Genomic DNA, 20,595 nt, shown 5'->3' with positions numbered 1-20,595 from the left:
CTCACACTTAAATCGTTAAATAAATGTTGAGATATATAAATAAATCATTAAATACATACTTTTATAATTAAATACATAAATAAATGCATAAATGCTTTTATTCATTCATTCATTCATATGAAAGAATGAATGAATGCATAAAAGCATTTATGCATTTATTTATGTATTTAATTATAAAAGTATTTATTTAATAATTTATTTATATATTTCAACATTTATTTAATTATTTAATTTTGAGTAATTTGGCCGTCTATACGTTCAGAGTTTTTATTTTCCTTTTATCTTATTTTACCTACCCTTTTATTAGCAAATCTAATAATAATAATAATAAAAGAGAATAAAAGAAACAAGCCAACAGATTGTGGTATGAACCCGCTCAGACGACTCTTGAGAAAAAGAAAACGCCTGCAGATTTTACAGTAAAACAAAAAGTAGTTTTAATAGTTTCTGTCTTTTTCTACTCACATTAAAATAATACTGGTGAAATAAGGAACATTTGTTTCACTTTAGATAGATTTTGATAACGAACGTAATGGTGAGACCTTTTTTTACAGTCTATGGGTGAGACAGACGTACACAACCTTAATTTGAAAACCCACGCCACCCGACATCTTTCAGCAGAACCACAACCTCAAAAACAATCCGGCAAGGAAGTCGACCGGAAGTTGAAGTCGGCCGCGTGCCGCCATCTTGTAGCAGAACTTCACCTGCTGTTAGCATCCCATTGACTCCCATTCATTTTTGCGTCACTTTGACAGCGAATAACTTTACATCTGAGGCGTTTAAAGACTCCATTTGTCCATTATTTATTTCTAAAGATACACGACAATGTATAAAGGGCTCCATCACGTTCTATGTTACATTATGGCCCCGTAGAAACAGTTTTTTGTAAAAATAGGCTAACGATTGCGTCATAACCACTCGACTCTCTGTCGCACAGTAGAGAAATTACCGTACAGACAGGAGGAGAAGCTCGCAGTCAATCGGGGAGACGTCAAGAGATATGGCGTACTGGCGTTACATTTTAAAAATACTATACAAAATAATTAATCAGAATACTTACTCCTGCTCACTCACGCCAAAGAACTCCCCGCTCAAACTCGCCGTCTCTGCAAGATTAACGATGGCAGTTTGCACCCACAGCTACTAGAAGATTTACATCTGTCAGACAGGTTGCTGACGTCATCAAGCTTAGCCTGAGTCTGCGCGTCAGAAACGGAAGTTCTAAAAATCGCTAAAAACGGGCTTCACTTGTCTCAATTGAGTTCCAATGGGGTCGCTGTGTCCATTTCTTTTACTGTCTATGCTCAAAACAAGTGTGTCGCCATTGCTGCAGTCACACACTCATCGTGATGGCTGCCGTGTGGCGAGCTCGCAAATTTGTCCGCTCTGTCGTCCGCTTCTCTGATCGTGATCTGTAAAATACTCGACTTTAAACGCGACATTAAAAGAGCTCGCAAAATAAGCTGTTATGGTTAGTAAAAACCGTGTTTCTAAGATCAGCGAAGCTGCTAATCAAGCGCTAACATTAGCATGTTAGCAGTCATGACGTGTATTAGTTCTGTCACACAAACCCGAGTGTTTTTTGACTGAATAACAGTCTTAAATAATTCCTTAAATGTTTATCGTGTAATAATAACACATATGCATAATTTCCTCGTGTATGTGTATTAAAAAGTTGTGCATGCATGTTGTTTACAAAGTTTGCAGTTCTGTAAATCACGCAACAACTGAGTTTAACTTGACAGTCAATCGTTTGTTTTGAAAGTTTAGTGCAATGATATTCTGTTGCACTGGGCCTGGTCATAAATGCATGTCAAGCTCTCTGCTCGTCTCTGATTGGTCGCTCTTATTGTCCACACCAAACATGGACGTGGTTATAGTTTTTTAATCAGGTGTTTGTGAGAACTGCGTCACCTTTTTTTTTTTTTTTTTTTTTTTTTTTTTTTTTAACTATGTATTTTCACCTACTCAATTAATATACAAATATATAATTTGAAATGACTGAATATGTGTTGTTTCTAGGCTGAAAGCAACCAAAACACTGTTGAAGAAGGGGAAGATGAAAATACAGAGGATTCTAATCTGCAAGTTAGTGAGCCTGGTCTCCTTATTTATTTTTGTTAAGACATGAAAGGAAGTTGTAACCCTCTTTATGTAATAAATTTGACTGTGCACAATTCATTAGTACTCCAGTTGACTCCCGTTGTTCAAATCAAGTCTCACCCTACATGTCCCGTTCTTGTTGCAAATCTCAAAGACATTTTCTTAGTATAATCATTTAAAGCTATGAATTCTGGGGATTGATAACTGATACGACAATGAACATCAGCTCCACTGATTGTCTTTACAAATCTATTTTCATAACTACTTCCTTTCTGGTGTTGTTGTGCATAATTCATAGTTGCACACAATTTCCAAGAAAAACATTTTTGAATCTTTCATCAAAATTTATTTTGCTCTGCCAGTGGAAGGACTTTGCTTGGTCCGAAGGTGTGGGAATACTGAACTTCTTATGAGCAGAATCTATCAATAGAGTTCTGTAGTTGATTTTTGATGTTTCAGTTGGAGCTCAGTGCTTTTCGAGCAAAGTGGATGTCTGAGCTTCAGCCCAGCTCAGGTGGAAAGAAAAGCGTCCCTAAAACTGCTGAGCTGAAGAGGAGACAGGAAATCGCTAACGAGGAAAAGGTGTGAGCTCGTGATTATTCATAGTGGATGACGTTCTCTACGAGAAGAAAAGATCGTTTCTTGACCAAAATAACTCTGTGCTGTCACAGTGCTGATGTGTAATGTTGTATCCTTCACTCGACGCTGTCTCCTCACTGATTGTGAATGTGTGCTCATAGGCCCGAGAGCTGTTCCTGAAGGCTGTCGAGGAAGAACAGAACGGAGCAGTTTATGAAGGTCTTTTTGATTCAACAATCAGACTTATAAAATGGACTCCATGAAGGCTGCAGGTATAAATTTCCCCATTTTGACTTCGCAGCCATCAAGTACTATAAGAGTGCAATGCATCTGGTGCCGGACATTGAGTTTAAGATCAACTACAGCAGAAGTCCTGATCCGGACCGTGCTGGGAGCTAGTAAGTGCTCGGGTGCAGAATGAACTGTCACGGAAATTTTGTCATGGATATTATTTTTGTACAGACCCTTTGTATGCGACTTTGTATAACATTTATATGGTTTATTTATATAAATATGTGTGTGTGTGTGTGTGTGTGTGTGTGTGTTTTGTAATTTGCATAAATACAGTGAAGGTTTTGTGATTTTTATGACAGTTTTTAAGCACATTTTCTCATTACTGTAAGGTATCACGATGATGCACTTTTTTAGTTGTTTTGAACAACTTTGATCGTTTTTGAAGATTCTCATAACCGTATTACTTTATACAGTTCTTTACCATTTAAATAAGCCTATATATATATATATATATATATTATAGATATATAATATAATATATATATTATATATATATATACAGTACAGGTCAAAAGTTTTGGAAACACTATTTTTAATGTTTTTTTGAAAGAAGTCTCTTCTGCTCATCAAGCCTGCATTTTTTGATCAAAAATACAGAACAAAAAACAGTATATATTGTGAAATATTATTACAACTTACAATATATATTCTATTTGAATATACTTAAAAAAATCAATACTTTTTACTTCCTGTGATGCAAAGCTGAATTTTCAGCATCATAACCGTAGCCAGCTTCAGTGTCACATGTAACATCCAGTCTATCACATGATCATTTAGAAATCATTCTAAATATTCTGATTTACTGTGCTGTCTAATATATTTGATGAAAAAAGGTTTAAAAAGAACTGCATTTATTCAAAAAAAAAAAAAAAAATCTAATAATATATATAATAATATATTTTCTTTACTATACCTTTTTATTAACACATCCTTGCTGAATAAAAGTATTGATTTTATTTAAAAAAAGAAAGAAAAAAAAAATTACTGACCCCAAATTACTGACCAGTAGTGTAGTTTATTACAAATATATTTAATATTTTTTTTAAACCATAGCTTCTTTTTATTTATTTTTTTAATTTTTTTTTACTTTTTTTTATGATCCTAAAAAAGTATCATATGTTCTGAAAAAATATTAAGCAGAACTGTTTCCAACTTTGATAATGAATCATATTATGATTTCTAAAGGATCATGTGATAATGATCCTAAAAATTCAGCTTTGCATCACAGAAATAAATATAATTTAAAGTAGTTTTAAAATATTAAATTTTTTTCTGTATTTTTGATCAAATAAACTGCAGGCGTGATGAGCAGAAGAAACTTCTTTCAAAAACATAAAAATAGTAATGTTTCCAAACTTTTGACCTTACTATATATATATATATAATATATGTGTGTGTGTGTGTTGTTTGTTTGTAATATAACGATGAAGCTTTTGTGATTTTTATGACAGTTTTTAAAGGGGTCATGACATGTTTTTTTTTTTATTTTATTATTATGGTCCCCTAGGTGCAATTATAGTATTACTATAGTTTTAAAAATTTTTAAAAACTTTTAAAATGTAGTGAATTATGACATTTTTGTCCACCCTGTTTCTCATCCTTCCCAAAACAGTCTGTTTTTGGGTTGTTTCCCCTTTAAGAGTTCAGTGTTAACGCCCATTGTTATGATTGGCTAACGACAGTGCCCATGGATCAATATTAACACCCCCAGCCATATTGAGGCATAACGTGTTTCAGTAGCGGGTGATGCAAAGCGACTCTTGCAGTTGATAAAACCTTATGTTTGAGCACATCTGCGTGGCATTGTAATTTTTTCCTGTACACAGACCCACTCGCTGTCCGTCGATGAACACTTGTGACGCGCGGTGCGACAACGATACGAAATGAGCAGTTTGGCTTGTGCTGGAGGCGTTCATATGCAAATGGTTGGAACGTCACTTCGCACCGTGACGTCACTTCTTACCATGGATCCAGAACGAGCTGTATTTTAGAGCTTGATTAAAATAAATGGCTCGTTTATATGGGGAGGACGTCTTAAGCTATGAAACTTGCAGGACGTTTTAATGGTACAAAGACCTCTTATATTCCAAAAGATCAAGGCAAATTTGGTTTCTCATTTCATGACCCCTTTAAGCACATTTTCTCATTACTGTAATGTATCCAGATGATGCACTTTTTTAATTCTCATAACTGTATTACATAACACAATAATCAACAATAAAAAAAAATACATAATGACAATAAAAAAAAAAATTAATTAGTAAACATGAAAATTACCTATAATAAGCAAAAAATGACCCTGAAAATAAGCTTTATTTTGCATACATGCAAAATACTTGACAAGTTCGTATTTGTTTTTTGGTTTGCCATTTGAAGTTTGATTGCATGATGATGTGAATTTTTGATTGTCCCTCTCCTTAGCTTGGAGGACAATGAGAAAGATCGGGAAATAGACGATCTACTGACGTACTTCCAACAGCAGCTGACGCTGGGGGACGGCACCATGAAGCTGTGTGAGCCTGACACCGACACGACTCAGGTGCACATCTCAGGTAATTCTCACACTGGAGATAGTCTCTGTGGATTTCTAGAGTTTACCCGTTGCCCTGACAGACCTTTTTTCACGTCCACAGCTTTGCCCTTCGAGGTGCTCATGTATATCTTCCGCTGGGTGGTGTCATGTGACCTGGACCTTCGAGCCTTAGAGCAGCTTTCTCTGGTCTGCAGGGGTTTCTATATCTGTGCGAGGTGATCATCATCAGAGTAAACCAGCTCCCCCTTAGCATTATAGCGGCTTGTGCTCAAGAACAGCACTCAGATTTTCTCCATTAAAGATGTATTTGTGGGTGTCTTGTTTCAGGGACCCTGAGATTTGGCGGTCTGCCTGTTTGAGGGTGTGGGGGCGGAACTGCACCAAAATGCTGCCCTTTTCATCCTGGAGAGAGATGTTTTTGGAAAGGCCACGTGTACGCTTTGATGGTAAACACGTGCGTTTGTGTACGTCTTCTTGGACGTGTGCTGCATGGACAGTATTCACTAAAGGTCCGTGGTTTGTGCAGGTGTTTACATCAGTAAAACATCATACATCCGTCAGGGGGAAGAGTCTCTCGATGGCTTCTACAGGGCTTGGCACCAGGTGGAGTACTACAGGTGAGCTAAGGGCTTTAAAGGATACTCCGCTCAAAAAAGAAAATTCGGTCAGTATTTACAACCCTGTATGCATTTCCAGTGTTTCCCACAGGATTTTATTAGACTGGATTGTCCTGAGTCATGCACCCCCTGGATGAAAATGTTTAGATTTTAAAATGAAATGCATGAATCTGTTGCACTTTGAAATCAAAATTAAGAGTGACCAAATTGAATAGAGTAATAAAGTCTTGTACCTGGGATTTTAAAGTGAACTCAAACGTCGTTTAGTTGTTGATAGTGTTTGTTCAATAGTAAAGTATGATAATTATTATCCATAAGACAGTTTTATTACTATTGTAATACAACTGAACTATAAAATAAATAAAAATCTATTTGTATTCATTTCTTCACTTAAGCACACTGATCTATATTACAATTTATATGACGAGACCTGATCTTTTAGGTACTTGCGCTTCTTCCCTGATGGTCAGGTGATGATGTTGACCACACCTGAGGACCCTTTGGTCACCGTCCCAAGGCTACGCAGCAAGAACTCCAGGTACGTGTCACGTGAACTTGGATGAAAGCACATTTCTAGGCCCTTTGCCATCTTTAAGTCATTCTTGATCTTCAATTTCCACAGGGTGGATTCCATCATGTTTGGTCATTATCGGCTGTCCCAGGATACAGACAATCAAACCAAAGTTTACGTTGTTGTCTCCAAGAGAAAAGAAGAGGTGGGTTTGCCTGTGCAAGTTTATTGGCCCTTTCCTTTAACAGCGCTCTTCTATTTCTTTGCTGTTTTACAAGCAATGAAGCAGTTGTCATCTTTCAGCAGAAGGTGGCAGAGTACCAGAGGAGCCGGTTCTGCAGGCGGAACCCAGCCCCCGAAGCAGAGCGCGCCTTCCATGTAGGACTGCAGCTGTCCTCAGGGGGACGGCAGCGCTTCAACAAGCTGGTGTGGATCCACCATTCCTGCCAAATCACCTACAGGTATCTCACCAATCTGCCCTCTCCTGCACATGTGACGAGTGCGAATGAGATTCCACCTGCCGTCTGTTCACACAATCATCTAGAAGGAGAAACTGATGCTTGAAGGATTTAGTCTATTCTAAAATTCCAAAAATAACTTTTACTCACCGTCATTCCAAACCTTTATGAATGCAATTTTTCAGTGAACTAAAATGTATATTAACTTCTCTTCCCTACAGATCGACCGGAGAGACCGTTGTCACTGCATTTGATGTAGACAAAATGTACACGCCTCTGTTTTTTGCACGAGTGAAGAGCTACACAGCCTTTTCAGAGCGTCCACTGTAGGACTACCCAAGCGATGCATGCAGTCACTCGACCCTTGACCCCTCAAGGTTTACACCTAACTGCCACCTCCATCTGCTCTCCCTACTGCTTCCAGCCCCAGGCTCTTTCTTATGAATGTACAAGAACGCTGTGATGTTTTTAGATTCCTACAGTCTTAACTACAGCTCAAAGCATTATGTTTTGTTTTCATTATAGTGTAAGATCGTTCTCGCTCATATTGTAAAGATAAAGATACTATATATATATATATATATATAAAAAGATTGTCTGTAAGTTTCAAGTCGACTGTGCTGAATGTTCACTTTGTTTTTGTGAATTTCAGTGAGGGAATATGCCTACTGACAACTGGAACGCCCAAATAAATGAGCTATATTGTGTTTTGCTCTCTTTTCTTTTGCGGGTGTAAATTGTGTTGCATAATACCCAAAGTCAAATTGACATCAGAGGAAGAAATATTGGTCTTTGTGGTTTCAAATGTTGTCACCATTTCAGCCCGTCTTCTCAACAGTTTTTCTTGTTGATTTTGTTCTATTCAGTAATTATAAGGGAAGAGAAGGGTGTTTTTAACATAATTTTCAGTTTGTTCAGTTTGTGTTTTCTCGACTGGACCCTGCAGTTTGAACGTCTTTGAACCAAGCACCCTTCAGAAATCAGGTCTAGAATTTAAAAAAGAGGACAGATATAATCCAACTATAACATGCTCAGAGATTTGGGGACTGAAGGGGATTTAGTTCAAGGGGAATTGGAACTGTGATAATATTAAAGAGAATATAAAGCTATGATAATATTCTCTTTCAAATCCACTGATAAACCTTCTCTTTATGTTATTATATGATTATGATTAAGTCTGAATAAGTGTTTGTAGTTGCTTAGCTCTTTTTTCATATTCTGCAAACGTCCTGGAAATGTAACGTGCGGAAACTCGATTTATTACAGTAGAATTCAGTTAAAGTCATAAGACAAACCTTTCAATATATAAAAGCTCAATATACAATAACAAGTAAATAAAGACTGACACATGATTTATTTCCAAATAAAAATCACTTTATTGGGTCTAATGATAACGGCCTACTTGTATCAACTATTGTGCTATTAGCAAATGCTATCTGGTACATTGCATGGGTAGGTCTGTATTTCTGCACTGAAAGCATGAATTAACAGCATTATATCTTTTACCAGGGAGGTGTTACAGTAATGCAAGATATTGTTACTTATCCTACACAGAATACTAACTGAGAGAATGGCTTAATTGTTATATCATATGAAGAACTGGAACTGTTGAGTGTTACAGTAGGAGTATTCTTTGCTTAATGGTTTAACGCGTAAATTACACTTTAACAGCAGACTAGGTTAAGAAAAAAGTTTGTTCAAACACAAGGGCAAAATTTGTTTTAAGTGACTCTTTCTGGGTCTAAAGAACTGTGCGCATACCCTTCACTGCCAGACATGCAGCATTTTCAGTGTCTCAGGAAGGAAAGGGGAAGTGTTACACAGTTCTTAAAGTGCTTTGTAATTACAGTGTAAGCCATTGTTCATTGTTAAAAGTGAAAGTGATGTGCTGGATTCGTTGTGACATTTGACACCATAAAAAAAAATACGAAGCTATTAACTGCTTCTTTTATGCATGCAAGGGCTAGCCATGTGCACAGAACAGAACTGATGAGATATTAAACTGACATCTGCAGGCTGGAGATACTGTGGTGGAGTATAATCTGTGCCAACAGTTTCATATACAACAAACAACTGTATATTTATGGTCTGTTTTTTCCCCCTTTTACAATTTATCAATGCATGCACAGGGCTATTTGGGGGAATACTAAACCCTTATTTTATTTTATTTTTAACTATTAAAATTTTTATTAAATAAACAGTCCATTTTCTTTTGTAAACATTCATTAATTCACTTGCTCGATTAGTCCATAAAACTACATAGCTTCTATTTTTTCTGTATTTCTCTTATGACTTTTACATACTGTCTTCTATTGACAGCAAGATTATCTGCCTGCGCTATAAATAAACGCTGTATAAGCTACTACTGTGTTTAATTCAGCTCATAAGTGTGACATTCTCCTGTATACTTGTCAAATTCTTCTAATAAATTCTTCTTTATGTCTACAAACAAGCGTAGTGTGCAACAGTGCAAATTAGTACAGCATTAATGTTAGCCATCTTTGTATTTCAAGAAAAATTTCATATGAAAAACAACAAATACTCAAGTACACTAACCAAAGCTCTCTTTTCTTCATTTCTGGGTTCAATATGAAAGTGTGGCTGCAGTGTGCAAAAATGTCAGGAGTCTCTTAAAGATGAAATAGATGTAGCGTGGTAAGTGGATAGACTGATATTAATAACGGGACTGTAAGCGGACGAAGTGTCGTCAATCTGCGCGCGGTTTCCTGTATTTCACCTTCTCATTGGATGCCACCCCATTAGTGTGACCATTTATTGATCCGTTCGAGTAATCGGTCTTCCGAGATCCCGCGTGTCTCTTATAGGTCTGTGGAGCAAAGAACGGGAACATTTTGAGCAATTTTTCAAGCCATACTTTGGTACAATGACATTCTTGATGCTTGTTTACCTTTATGTAGAAGTTTGTGAAGAGTAAGATGAGAGTGATCATATAGGTGATCTGGAAATACAGCCAGCCCATTGGGAAACCACATGGCCAAACCACAGCACAAGATGTCTGGAACATGGTCAGGACAAACTGGACCTGCAACCGGAAACAGCCATCAGTGATCATTCTTGAACAGGAGTGACTCTTCAGTTAGGTTAAATAAGCTAACACAAGTTTGCTTGTGGTCAGTTGACGTCTAAATGCTGGCAAATGTAACCATCAGAATGTATATTTTCCAAGCATTTTGTCTTGAAAAGCATACTAGAGGAACAGAAAAGCTCCCCTAATTGGAAATTACCTATGAGCAAAAGACATTGACTCTGGTGAACAAGCTGAAACTTATGTCCTGTTTTTTAGACATCCAAACCAACTAGCATGGCTGGGTAAAAAAAAAAAAAAAAAAAACTTCTACTTTTGATATGAAACAAAGTCTCAGATTTCAAATTCTGTCCATTGTATTACAGTATTCAAACAATAAATGCCGTTTTGGTGCTGTTTAATGGTGTGCTCAACTTGTGGGAAGTGCACATGAACTGATCATAACTTCTGCTTTAATACCAGATTCAGCATGAAATAAACATCTGAAGGTGTTAAAACAAAGGAGACAACAGTATTACGGAGTACAGTATTCGCTCAATCAGTGTTTTAACCGTTTTTTTTTTTGCTTGGTCGGAACAGCAGCTACGCTAATTTAGTCTCTATATGCTTCTCTGTTTCTGCGACAGTACTTGCATTACGAGGAAACTATGAATTACACAAGCTTCAGTCTGGATCCGACCCTTACGAAGATCTGAGAAGAGATGATGATGTCAACCCCCCAGATGACCTCAGATGAAGCTAAACCTGAACAACATATAAAACTACCAAATTTTGCTTAAGCGCAACTAACGCAACGTTTAATTGCAGTCGCAAAGTTTATAATCATTGCAGTTAATAGTGTTCACCATTTGTTTGATTGTGTGTAATTTGTAACTAACTGCACGATTCTTACTGTACATTTCTGCCGTAGTCACCGCTAATAACCTACTCCTAAATACAATGTAGAAACTTAATATTTTCTGTTATGCTGCTTTGCAGCGATTGGTATCATTAAAAGCGTTGTACAAATAAACTTGAATTGAATTTTAACCGTGCAAAGACCTCAGTGGAACAGCTTGTAAACAATGTCATGTAAAAAAAAAGACATATTCATGACCATAAACTCATTAGTTAGCTAGATTTTTTTTTCTAAATATATGCACCATATAACATATTCACTAGAATTTGTCAATGTTTAATTTGTTTGAATAAATCCGTCAAGTTTTTATGACAGTGAGCATTTAATATTAGAAATATTATTGTGTAATTGTTACTTTATAATGATAAACTTAATTGAGTGTAATTTACATTACATCTACATTTAGTCATTTAGCAGATGCTTTTATCAAACGCGACTTACAAGTAAGGTCAATGTAAGCAATCAAGACTAACAAAAGAGCAATGATACGCAAGTGCTATGACAAGTCTCAGTTAGCTTAACGCAGTACATGTAGCAAGGTTTTTTTTAAATTATATAATAAATAAAAACAACAGGAACAGATAGAATAGAAAAAGAATAGAGAAGCTAGTTTTTTTTTTCATTTGAATCCGTTTATTTTAATCTTTAATAGGCTACTACAGTAATGTAGTACCAACTGACTCTCCTGTTTATTTAACAGCATTGAGAGATATTTTTTTCCTTGAGAAAATTTGGCATGTACTGTACATGATATATATCCAAAATAATCTATATTGAATCCAATCGAATCACTATTCGAATCGAATTGCAAGCTTGTGAATGTGAATCGAATCGAATGGTGAAATTTGTGTCAAAACCCAGCCTTACCAAATTAGACATTTTTAAATTGAATATAGCAGTGAACACATATTTCATTACAACAAAGCACTGTGTAAGTGTCCTTATAGAAGTCTGGAGTGAAAGCGTGTACTTGCCAGCTGCCCTTGAGTGATGTACTTTTTCCACCACAGATACGGTCTGAGGGCTGGGACAGCGGAGAGGCCGTAGTACGAGTACATCAGCACATGGATGAAGCTGTTAAACGTGGCGCCGAAGTAGGCTGATGAACAGAGCAGTAATATCAGCTTTAGTCAATCAATCGCAAATCAAATCAGTCACTGAAGCATCACATTAGGTTCACTATGACTTCATATATTTTAAAATGTACAATCTCACAGATTGATTATGGTTGTAATTTTCATAAATAGTCAGCATTATGCACCTCAATCAATAAATCGCTAACCACAATCTATTCCAAGAAGTAAATGGATCTGGTAATGCCAGAGATCGACTCAACAAACTCCTTTAAATATCACCCTGCATTATGCAAACAGTTATTTAAAGACCACCTGGACAAGCATTTTTCCCTGTTCTGTTTGCTTTGTTTTTATGCATCTGAATAATGCAGCATATAAAATGCATGATAAGCGACTGTGAAACCAGGGCAGTTTCCCTGCGAGGAGCTTACAGTGGCCACACGGCACCCAGTTCATGACGAACCACCAGATGTTGAGCATTGTGGCGTGATGGTAGACGTGCAGGAAGGTGATCTGGTGGTTGTTCTTCCTCAGAATGAAGAAGAAAGTGTCCATAAACTCAATGAGTTTGGAGAAGTAATACCACCAAAGTACATTCATCATCTGAGGAGAGATTAAAAGAGAAAAAAAATGACACAAGATGTCATTTCCCAAACATGCAACATCAGTTACATGAAAAGTCATGAAATCATTAGGGCTGCAATGATTCTCAGTCCACTTCTGATTTCCACTTACACAGTTTTTGGTCTCTAACTATGCACTAAACAACAAATATAATACTGCTAAAATGTATAAGCTATGCATTATAGAATAACATCATGAAATATCCTTGTGAAAAAGAAGTGAATGTTAGTGTACTGAATATGCATTTGTAGTTTTCTTCAAATCATAGAAGTATGTAGTAAAATATATATAAATATATATAAAATTCAAAGTATATTATTTCAGTAAAAAGTCTGTTAAAGTGTCACTCATTTAAAATCTGTTGTTTAAATAAATGTTACTGCCCAATTCACCACTGCTTCCATTCACCATATATTCAAACCTTTCCTATTTTCTAATGTCAGACATTGTCCACAATTTTGGTATAATGCTTACATTTCTAATATGATATATGATTTCTAATATACAGTAATAGGGTTCCCAGAGAGGATGCATCTTAAATCTTGAAATAAACCTTCATATCTCCATGCAGTGGATCATGAGGTGACTGTGCCGCCAAGAGCTTCCCAGCTACATGCTGACATAAATTAGCTTGTACATAAAGAACTATTTTAGAATCCTAGCAAACAAAACAGAGTCAAAGGCTCCAGAACTATTCAGGAAATCCTGTCTGAATTTTCCACCTAGTGTGTGAAGCAGAGCAGCCAGTTTAACAGCACACTCACGCATTCCACCCATAGGGAATATTGTGTCTTTAGTAAGAGTAAAGCTGAAGTTTACATTACTCCCAAATCACACAATGTAAAGCGGAGTTTGTTGTGTTACCCTGTTGTCGGCCTCTCCTCCACTGTGGGTGTTCTGGCAGAAGAAGTTGTATCCGCCTTGATACACTGACATTACCAGCTGCAGATACAGAAAGACAACAGAATGAATCATCCTTCTCCACAAAACTGCTTTAACCGTTCATTACACATTAGTGGAATTAGAACTAATTCTTGTGGAGCTTGAGGATCAGTTCACATTAACAAAAAAGTGCAATGTAAATATCATGATATTTCAATATGGCCATTATCCAGCTCAGTTCCTGATACTACCACTGTACCATGGTATTGTCACCAGGTCTCAGTCAGTCAGTAGACTTGTGATATTCTCATGGACACAAACACGGGAAAAAAGGATACATTTCATTTTTAGCATTTATAAGTGTCAGGAAGGAAATATGTTCAAAGCACATTACTAAAAATAATGCAATATTATAAAACTACAAGATTTTTTTTTTTAATTCACAGTAACAGAAAAAAAAAATATTGATATTAAAAATAATGCAAACTAATAAAAATACTACAATAAAATATTTTTAATTCACATTAACAGAAAAAAATATTGATATTAAAAATAATCCAAATTAATAAAACTACAAGAAAAAGTTTAATTCACAGTAACAGAAAAAAATAAAAATAATGCCAACTAATAAAACTACAAGAATACAATTTTTAATTCACAGTAACAAAGAAAAAATATTTATATAAAAAATGCAAACTAAAAAAACTACAAGAAAAAAGTTTAATTCACAGTAACAGAAAAATATATTTATATAAAAAATGCAAACTAATAAAACTACAAGAAAAAAAGTTTAATTCACAGTAACAGAAAAAAATTATTTATATAAAAATAATGCAAAATAATAAAACTACAAGAATAAAATATTTTTAATTCACAGTAACAGGAAAAAAATATTTATATCAAAAATGCAAACTAATAAAACGACAAGGAAAAAAGTTTAATTCACAGTAACAGAAAAAAAAATTATATTAAAAATAATGCAAACTGATAAAACTACAAGAATAAAATATTTTTAATTTACAGTAACAGGAAAAAATATATAAAAAATGCAAACTAATAAAACTACAAAAAAAAAAAGTTTAATTCACAGTAACAGAAGCAGATATTTATATTTAAAATAATGCAAACTAATAAAACCACAAGAATAAAATATTTTTAGTTCACAGTAACGGGAAAAAAAATATTTATATTAAAATAATGCAAACTAATAAAACTACAAGAAAAATATATTTTTAATTCACAAAACAGAAAAAAAAAGAATTCACAGTAACAGAATTACAACTATTAATGTAAGTCATGAATTCATATAGTTCAGAACATTACTGATTTGTTTAATGCTTCATATCTACCACAAGTCTTGCAATTTCAACAAAACAGGTCATTAAATGGATAGAAATTCTCTTGCGCACACATGCGCATACATTGTGAAGATAGATTTAAGTAACTGTATAAAATAAAAATCTCTCATGATAACTGAAGCGGAGCGCAATATTATGAACAACTGCAGAGGCTTGCAGGTGTACGGCTGATGCGTGGACATATTTTACTGCCGACTCGTACAGAAAACTGGACAAAAGTGCTTAATTTTTCACATTTTCATTTCTTGCATGATCTCGCTCTCACCTTTCTCTCAACACTGTGCAGAGCTCCTGGAAAATCTCCCATCAGCCTCTAATCTGTCATTGTTCATTGTCTCATTTTGAATAAAGCCCTCAAGTTTTTTTTAGCAAATGCAGAATGAAAGCTACACACCTGTCCTCTATACAAAATTATATGAAACCTCAAATAAGGTTCTCATTAATGCCTGACCTTGTGTTACAGGTGACAAGGTATTCAGAAGGTGCTCGACTGTCTCAATATAGCCGTAATTGCTTTGGCCTGATGGAGCTCCTCAGGGTCAGAGGGTTGATTTTGTCTCTCTGAAGTCCTGAAGTGCACTCGGCTAATTTCTCTTTACACCAAATAACTCACAGACTGCTCCAGCATCCCACGACCCTACAAACAGTAGGACAGGCACTTTGGAAAATGGATAGTTAATGCTTGCTTTAAGTGTCATGAACTACATATTTAAGCATTCGTTGATGTTAATTTATAAACATATTAGTATTTGTTTTTAGTATATGCTCGTTCATTATTAACTTACATGATATGAATTAATGTATGCTTCAAATATTGATGAATTGAACCTGATTCTAAAACCAAATCCTGAGTGATTGCCTACTACTGGAGGAACATTAATCTTAATATATAACCAGGACAATCATTTAAAGGCACGGTTCACCCAAAATGTAAATTCTGTCCATTTGTGTTCTGCCCATGTAAAGTGACTCTTCAGAAGAGTGTGTCTTCAACTGCTTGATTGATTCATAAGGATTTCTTTTACAATGTCTTTATGAACTTTTGGAGCATCTTGTCACAGTTTGGTGTTTACATAGAAATATCTCTGCATTATGTGCATTTTAAAGACAAACAAAAGGTCAGATGCGTTTGAACTGACATGAGGGCAAGCAAATGACAGAACTATCCCTTTAACAGAGAAGAGATGGGCATTTGTAGCCTAGAGGTTTCTTTCTCTAAAGAGACTGCCATTGATGAGGCAACTGATGGCTGTGATTAAAGATAACTTGTAGCTAACATATCTGTGAGCTTATCCTGAATTTAGTGTTAATTATATTTGGAAAGCCAGGCAATGCAGATAGCGTGGAGAGTGCAAATTAGGCAAGAAAGGACTCTGAACTTTAAGGTGCACATGGACTGTGACTCATCAGTTGGTTTGTCCTGTTCAGTTTCCAAAAAGCCAAACCATCAGTTTCAAAGTGCATGGCATTTCAATACCAGTTTCAAAGGTCCCAGTCCCATTCAAATATCTAGATCAGAGGTCGCCAGCCCCCTGCTCCTGGAGAGCTGTACTTCCTGCAGACTCCTGCACGCTTCCTGCCTGCCATTATCAAGTTACCCTGAAGACCCTGCTCTAGATTGTGTTACATCTATTACAACGTAAAATCAATGAAAATTCTGAAAGGCATTTGTAAACACTCCAAAACAGAAGAATGACAAACAGTTTTTGTTCCAAAAGTACTCATATTTTCTTTTTGCAGCCTCCTTCTGACCTTTAGATTTAAACAAGCCCCTTTTTCTTTTACTGCTGCATGGAAATGTATGCAAAATCACAGCTGTATGCTGACAGAATACAGTGAAATGCACTGAAATGTGTTCTTGTAAGTTCTGGTGTTCAGGGATAATAATACCTCACAATGGTGACATGTAAACATGGACGGTCATATTTTAATAAATGCTCTTTTTGGACTGGGTTAGGATATTTGAATTCTGAGGATGTTCTCACAGTTGATCACCTTTCTCAGTACATTAAAGGGTTACTCCACCGCAAAATGAAAATTAAGCGCCATTTTGGCAAATCTGAGCTGTATGCATGCAGCGTACGCGCTTCTGTATCAGCCGCGCTACAAGGATATGTGTATTTACGCTTTGGTCAGTGCAGCGCGTCTGACACAGAAGAGCGTACGCCGCATGCATACAGCTCAGATTTGCCAAAATGATTTGGAGAGACACTGAGGAGAGGGATTGTTGAATTTTTGTTTTCTTTGAGTACAAAAAGTATTCTCGTCACTTCATAACGTTACGGTTGAATCACTGATAGCAGATGGACTATTCTGACGATGCTTTTCATACTTTCCTGAACCTTGACACTGTTATTTATTTAGCAGTCTATGGGACAGTCTCAAGCCTCCCTGTTTTCATCCAAAATATCTTAAACTGTGTTCTGTAGACGAATGAAGCTTTTAGGTGTTTGGAATGACATGGGGGTAAGTGATTAATGATTTTCATTTTGGGATGGAGTATCCCTTTAAAATGTATCAAATTTGATTCTTACTGATATGACCTCTTCACATAAACACATGTCTTCTTTATGACAAGCCCACCTCATAGAACATGTAGAGAGACAGAAGCGTCAGGCCGAGGTTATACGGCACTAGCAGTGCTCTGCAGGAGTAGGGCTGTCTATTCTTCATGTATTTTGGTCCCATCCACACAACCAGAAGGTACATGACAGTGAAGGCGAAAGTGGGGATGTAGTTGTCCAGTAGAAGCCATCCTCTAACCCGAGGATCTGCAATCGATAGAGCACAACCATCCTCATGCATACGCTATTGCTAAAGGATGTTCAATAAATAGTCACAGTTGTTCCTCTGCAATAAAAAATGGTTTTAAATGTGCCTCATTCCAATCAGAAATTAGAATTGTTATAATGCTGATTTTTTTCTATAATGCTGCTTTGCCTACTCACAGTGCAGGCTGAAATTGCAATTGCTACCAATCTGATTACAAACTTTATTAATATTATTTTTCAATGAGCCTGGAAACCATGTTTCCAAGATACTGGATTGATACAATGAGCACTTTAAGGATCAAATAACCATTGGATTTGTCAAAGTTTGGCAGACTGAGAGATTGCGTGGCTGCATGACACATGATGTGACAGATTCAAATCATCAGCATGCAGTAATAATACCATGGAAATAAAGTGACAATATGTTCCATTCACTAAATCTGCAAAGTTTGTTCAAAAGTTAGGAACACAACACAGAGAAAGGTTTAGCTAAGACTGCAAGAAAGACAATTAAAGACTTAGTATTGGCATTGGTCTTACCCCTGGGTCCCATCCAAGAGTCAATATAAGTGTTAACTCTGTGATTAAAGGCCTCCATCTCCAACCTTCGAGAGAAATCATATGAAGATTACTTCAGCTGTTTACACAAGAGTCAGAGCAAATATACATTCAGTCTGTCTGTGAAAGTCCTAGAACATAATATAACAAAATAAGCTAACCTTATAAATCCTTGCTGGAACACTTATTGATTACAGCAATAAAAATGGCTGCCTACAGCGAGGACTATCATCCATCAGGTTAAATTCTCTTGATTGCCTGTTTGTAGCTCAGTAAAGGTCAAGACATAGTGCTTATAACCCAGAACCCCCCCCCCCCCCCCTTTTTCCGTTAGCAGGACTAAAGATGAGAATTCATAAACGTTAAGAGAACATTCGATTATTGAGACATTGTTTCCATCATATATGGAAACGTGTACTTGCAAGAAAAAGGTTTTCTACGAATGATACAAGAGCTCCTGATAAAAATCAGTGGCTCAAACGCAGTGTATAATGGCTCAGACACACTTACAAAAATTATATATATATATATATATATATATATATATATATATATACATATATATATATATATATATATATATACACACACACACACACACACACACACACACACACACACACACACACACACTATTTTTAGTGGAAAGAAATTATGTAGGGCATAAACTTTATTGTCAATAATAATAATAATAATAATAGCCTATTAACCAATTAATAGGCTTCATTGTCTTTACTTTGTTTTTGGGGTGAAATGTGACATGCTCTTGACAGGTTTTCATCTAAATATTATATATTACATATACAGTATGAAAATTGTAGGCTACATCTCATGACAACCAATATGGCAAACTAAAATGTGTTCATTATAAACTCATAATTTGTAAATGTGCACGATTGGAGATGGAATGATAGAAACCAACATAAAAAAGAAAGAAAAAAACTGACAAAAGTCTAAATGCATACCAATAAGTAATAAAAACTCGATTAAAGACAACAACTGCTGAATATAATATAAAATGAAAATTAGATTCATTATACTGCTTTAACTGATTTGCATGTCATGTCAACTAACGTTACTCGATAGATCGCGTTGCCTTTAAACAACAGATGAAAACTGCAACAACACATTTAAAGACGATTAGGAAACGTTTTGCTAAGATTTCTTCGTCAGAACAAATAAAGAACGGCTTCGCGTGACATAATCATAAACCTATGACGAGGTCATATGATGCTAGACGCCGCGCTCGAGAGGTTACAGACAGCGCAGTTTCTGATGACATTTTTGGGAGCGTCGCGGTCAGCAAGACTATCCAAAAAAAAAAAAAAAAAGCATCTCTTACCTTTAGTCTTCACACATATGTTTCCTTCTGTGCTCAGTCCTGTGCGGATGGTGTCGTCAGTGTGAAAGAGTGGTAAAAGCTCGTGAACTAATGAGTGTCTGTAGTCCACCTTAAACTGATGCGTATAACGGACCGTGTTCCAATAACTCTCTTTATACTGCCGCTCTAGGGCAAAGTCTGCGAGACGAGCACACTGCGTCCCTCACTGCACTTCTACTGTTACGCAGATGTAAAAATCCAGATACGTTCCATTCCGAGAACCAAAGTATGCATTTGGAACGTTTAGAACGCGTTAAAAGATCAGAGCTGTGGATAGAGGTGTGGCTTTAAACACACTTTTTAAAGTGGGGATTTATTCGAAATTTGATTGATGTCGTCATGACAGTGCTTCAAATGGATTTAGAACGTCAACGTAACTGTTTGACTTGCATTATGACGCGTTCTGTTTTAAGCTTTAACAAGGCGTGAACGGTTTCGCGAACTTAAGTCAGTAGTCACCCCATTCATCTGGAGTTAAAACAGACCAATCACAGCGCTGCTATGATGTGGAGCCAAAACAGACCAATCACAGGCCAAGCGCGCATCCAGGGGCCCATGGTGAAGGGGACAATCACAGGAAAAGTGTCACAAGTTCCACCAAACGTGCTCATGTAACATTTTCTTTGTGGAAAGCAGTGGTTAATAGTTAATCTTTTTATAGATATTGTAGTTTTTAGTTTCTAGTTGTAAATTGCATGGCATTTTGTAACTTAGCTACACGCTAAAGAGAAGCTTATTAGAATGACTTCTGTAAGCATAAAAAAGTCATAAAGGTGAAAAAATAAAACTGATCTCTGGTTGATCTGGTCATAGTTCAGTGTGCTGATTCTTTATGATGCAGCGTGATACAAAGTCCCATTATTTTGCATCATGCGCCAACCACTGCACATCTTAGAATCACAT

The 20,595-nt window shown here is 36.1% G+C and overlaps 2 protein-coding genes across 5 annotated transcripts; one reads left to right on the top strand and one right to left on the bottom strand.

Annotated features, from left to right (window-relative positions):
* Positions 1-1,306: 1,306 nt before the first annotated feature.
* On the top strand, positions 1,307-7,805 carry fbxo9 (F-box protein 9). 4 transcript variants are annotated; one of them, XM_042736107.1, is made up of 13 exons: positions 1,307-1,474; positions 2,026-2,091; positions 2,566-2,688; positions 2,847-2,904; positions 2,987-3,083; positions 5,401-5,531; positions 5,613-5,727; positions 5,840-5,958; positions 6,039-6,129; positions 6,572-6,667; positions 6,752-6,845; positions 6,947-7,101; positions 7,320-7,805. In XM_042736107.1, the coding sequence occupies exons 1-13, from the start codon at positions 1,472-1,474 to the stop codon at positions 7,426-7,428; spliced, it is 1,257 nt and encodes a 418-aa protein (XP_042592041.1). In that variant the 5' UTR covers positions 1,307-1,471; the 3' UTR covers positions 7,429-7,805. The 4 variants fall into 4 exon arrangements, with proteins under 4 accessions (XP_042592041.1, XP_042592040.1, XP_042592043.1 ...); XM_042736106.1 differs by having other exon boundaries at positions 6,944-7,101; XM_042736108.1 differs by lacking the exon at positions 1,307-1,474 and adding an exon at positions 1,486-1,895 and having other exon boundaries at positions 6,944-7,101.
* A 645-nt stretch (positions 7,806-8,450) lies between these two features.
* elovl5 (ELOVL fatty acid elongase 5) lies at positions 8,451-20,103 on the bottom strand. Its single transcript, XM_042736113.1, has 8 exons — positions 19,654-20,103; positions 18,294-18,358; positions 17,566-17,753; positions 13,607-13,684; positions 12,550-12,721; positions 12,017-12,141; positions 10,007-10,141; positions 8,451-9,925 (listed from the first exon to the last, which is right to left on the bottom strand). Exons 2-8 carry the CDS (start codon positions 18,349-18,351, stop codon positions 9,806-9,808), a joined length of 876 nt encoding a protein of 291 aa, XP_042592047.1. The 5' UTR covers positions 18,352-18,358; positions 19,654-20,103; the 3' UTR covers positions 8,451-9,805.
* Positions 20,104-20,595: the final 492 nt, after the last annotated feature.

The sequence above is a fragment of the Cyprinus carpio genome, chromosome B13 (assembly GCF_018340385.1).
Source record: "Cyprinus carpio isolate SPL01 chromosome B13, ASM1834038v1, whole genome shotgun sequence".
Classification (NCBI taxonomy): domain Eukaryota; kingdom Metazoa; phylum Chordata; class Actinopteri; order Cypriniformes; family Cyprinidae; genus Cyprinus; species Cyprinus carpio.
The sequence above is the reverse complement of the archived record's forward strand: the minus strand, read 5'-3'. Positions and strand labels throughout refer to the sequence as shown.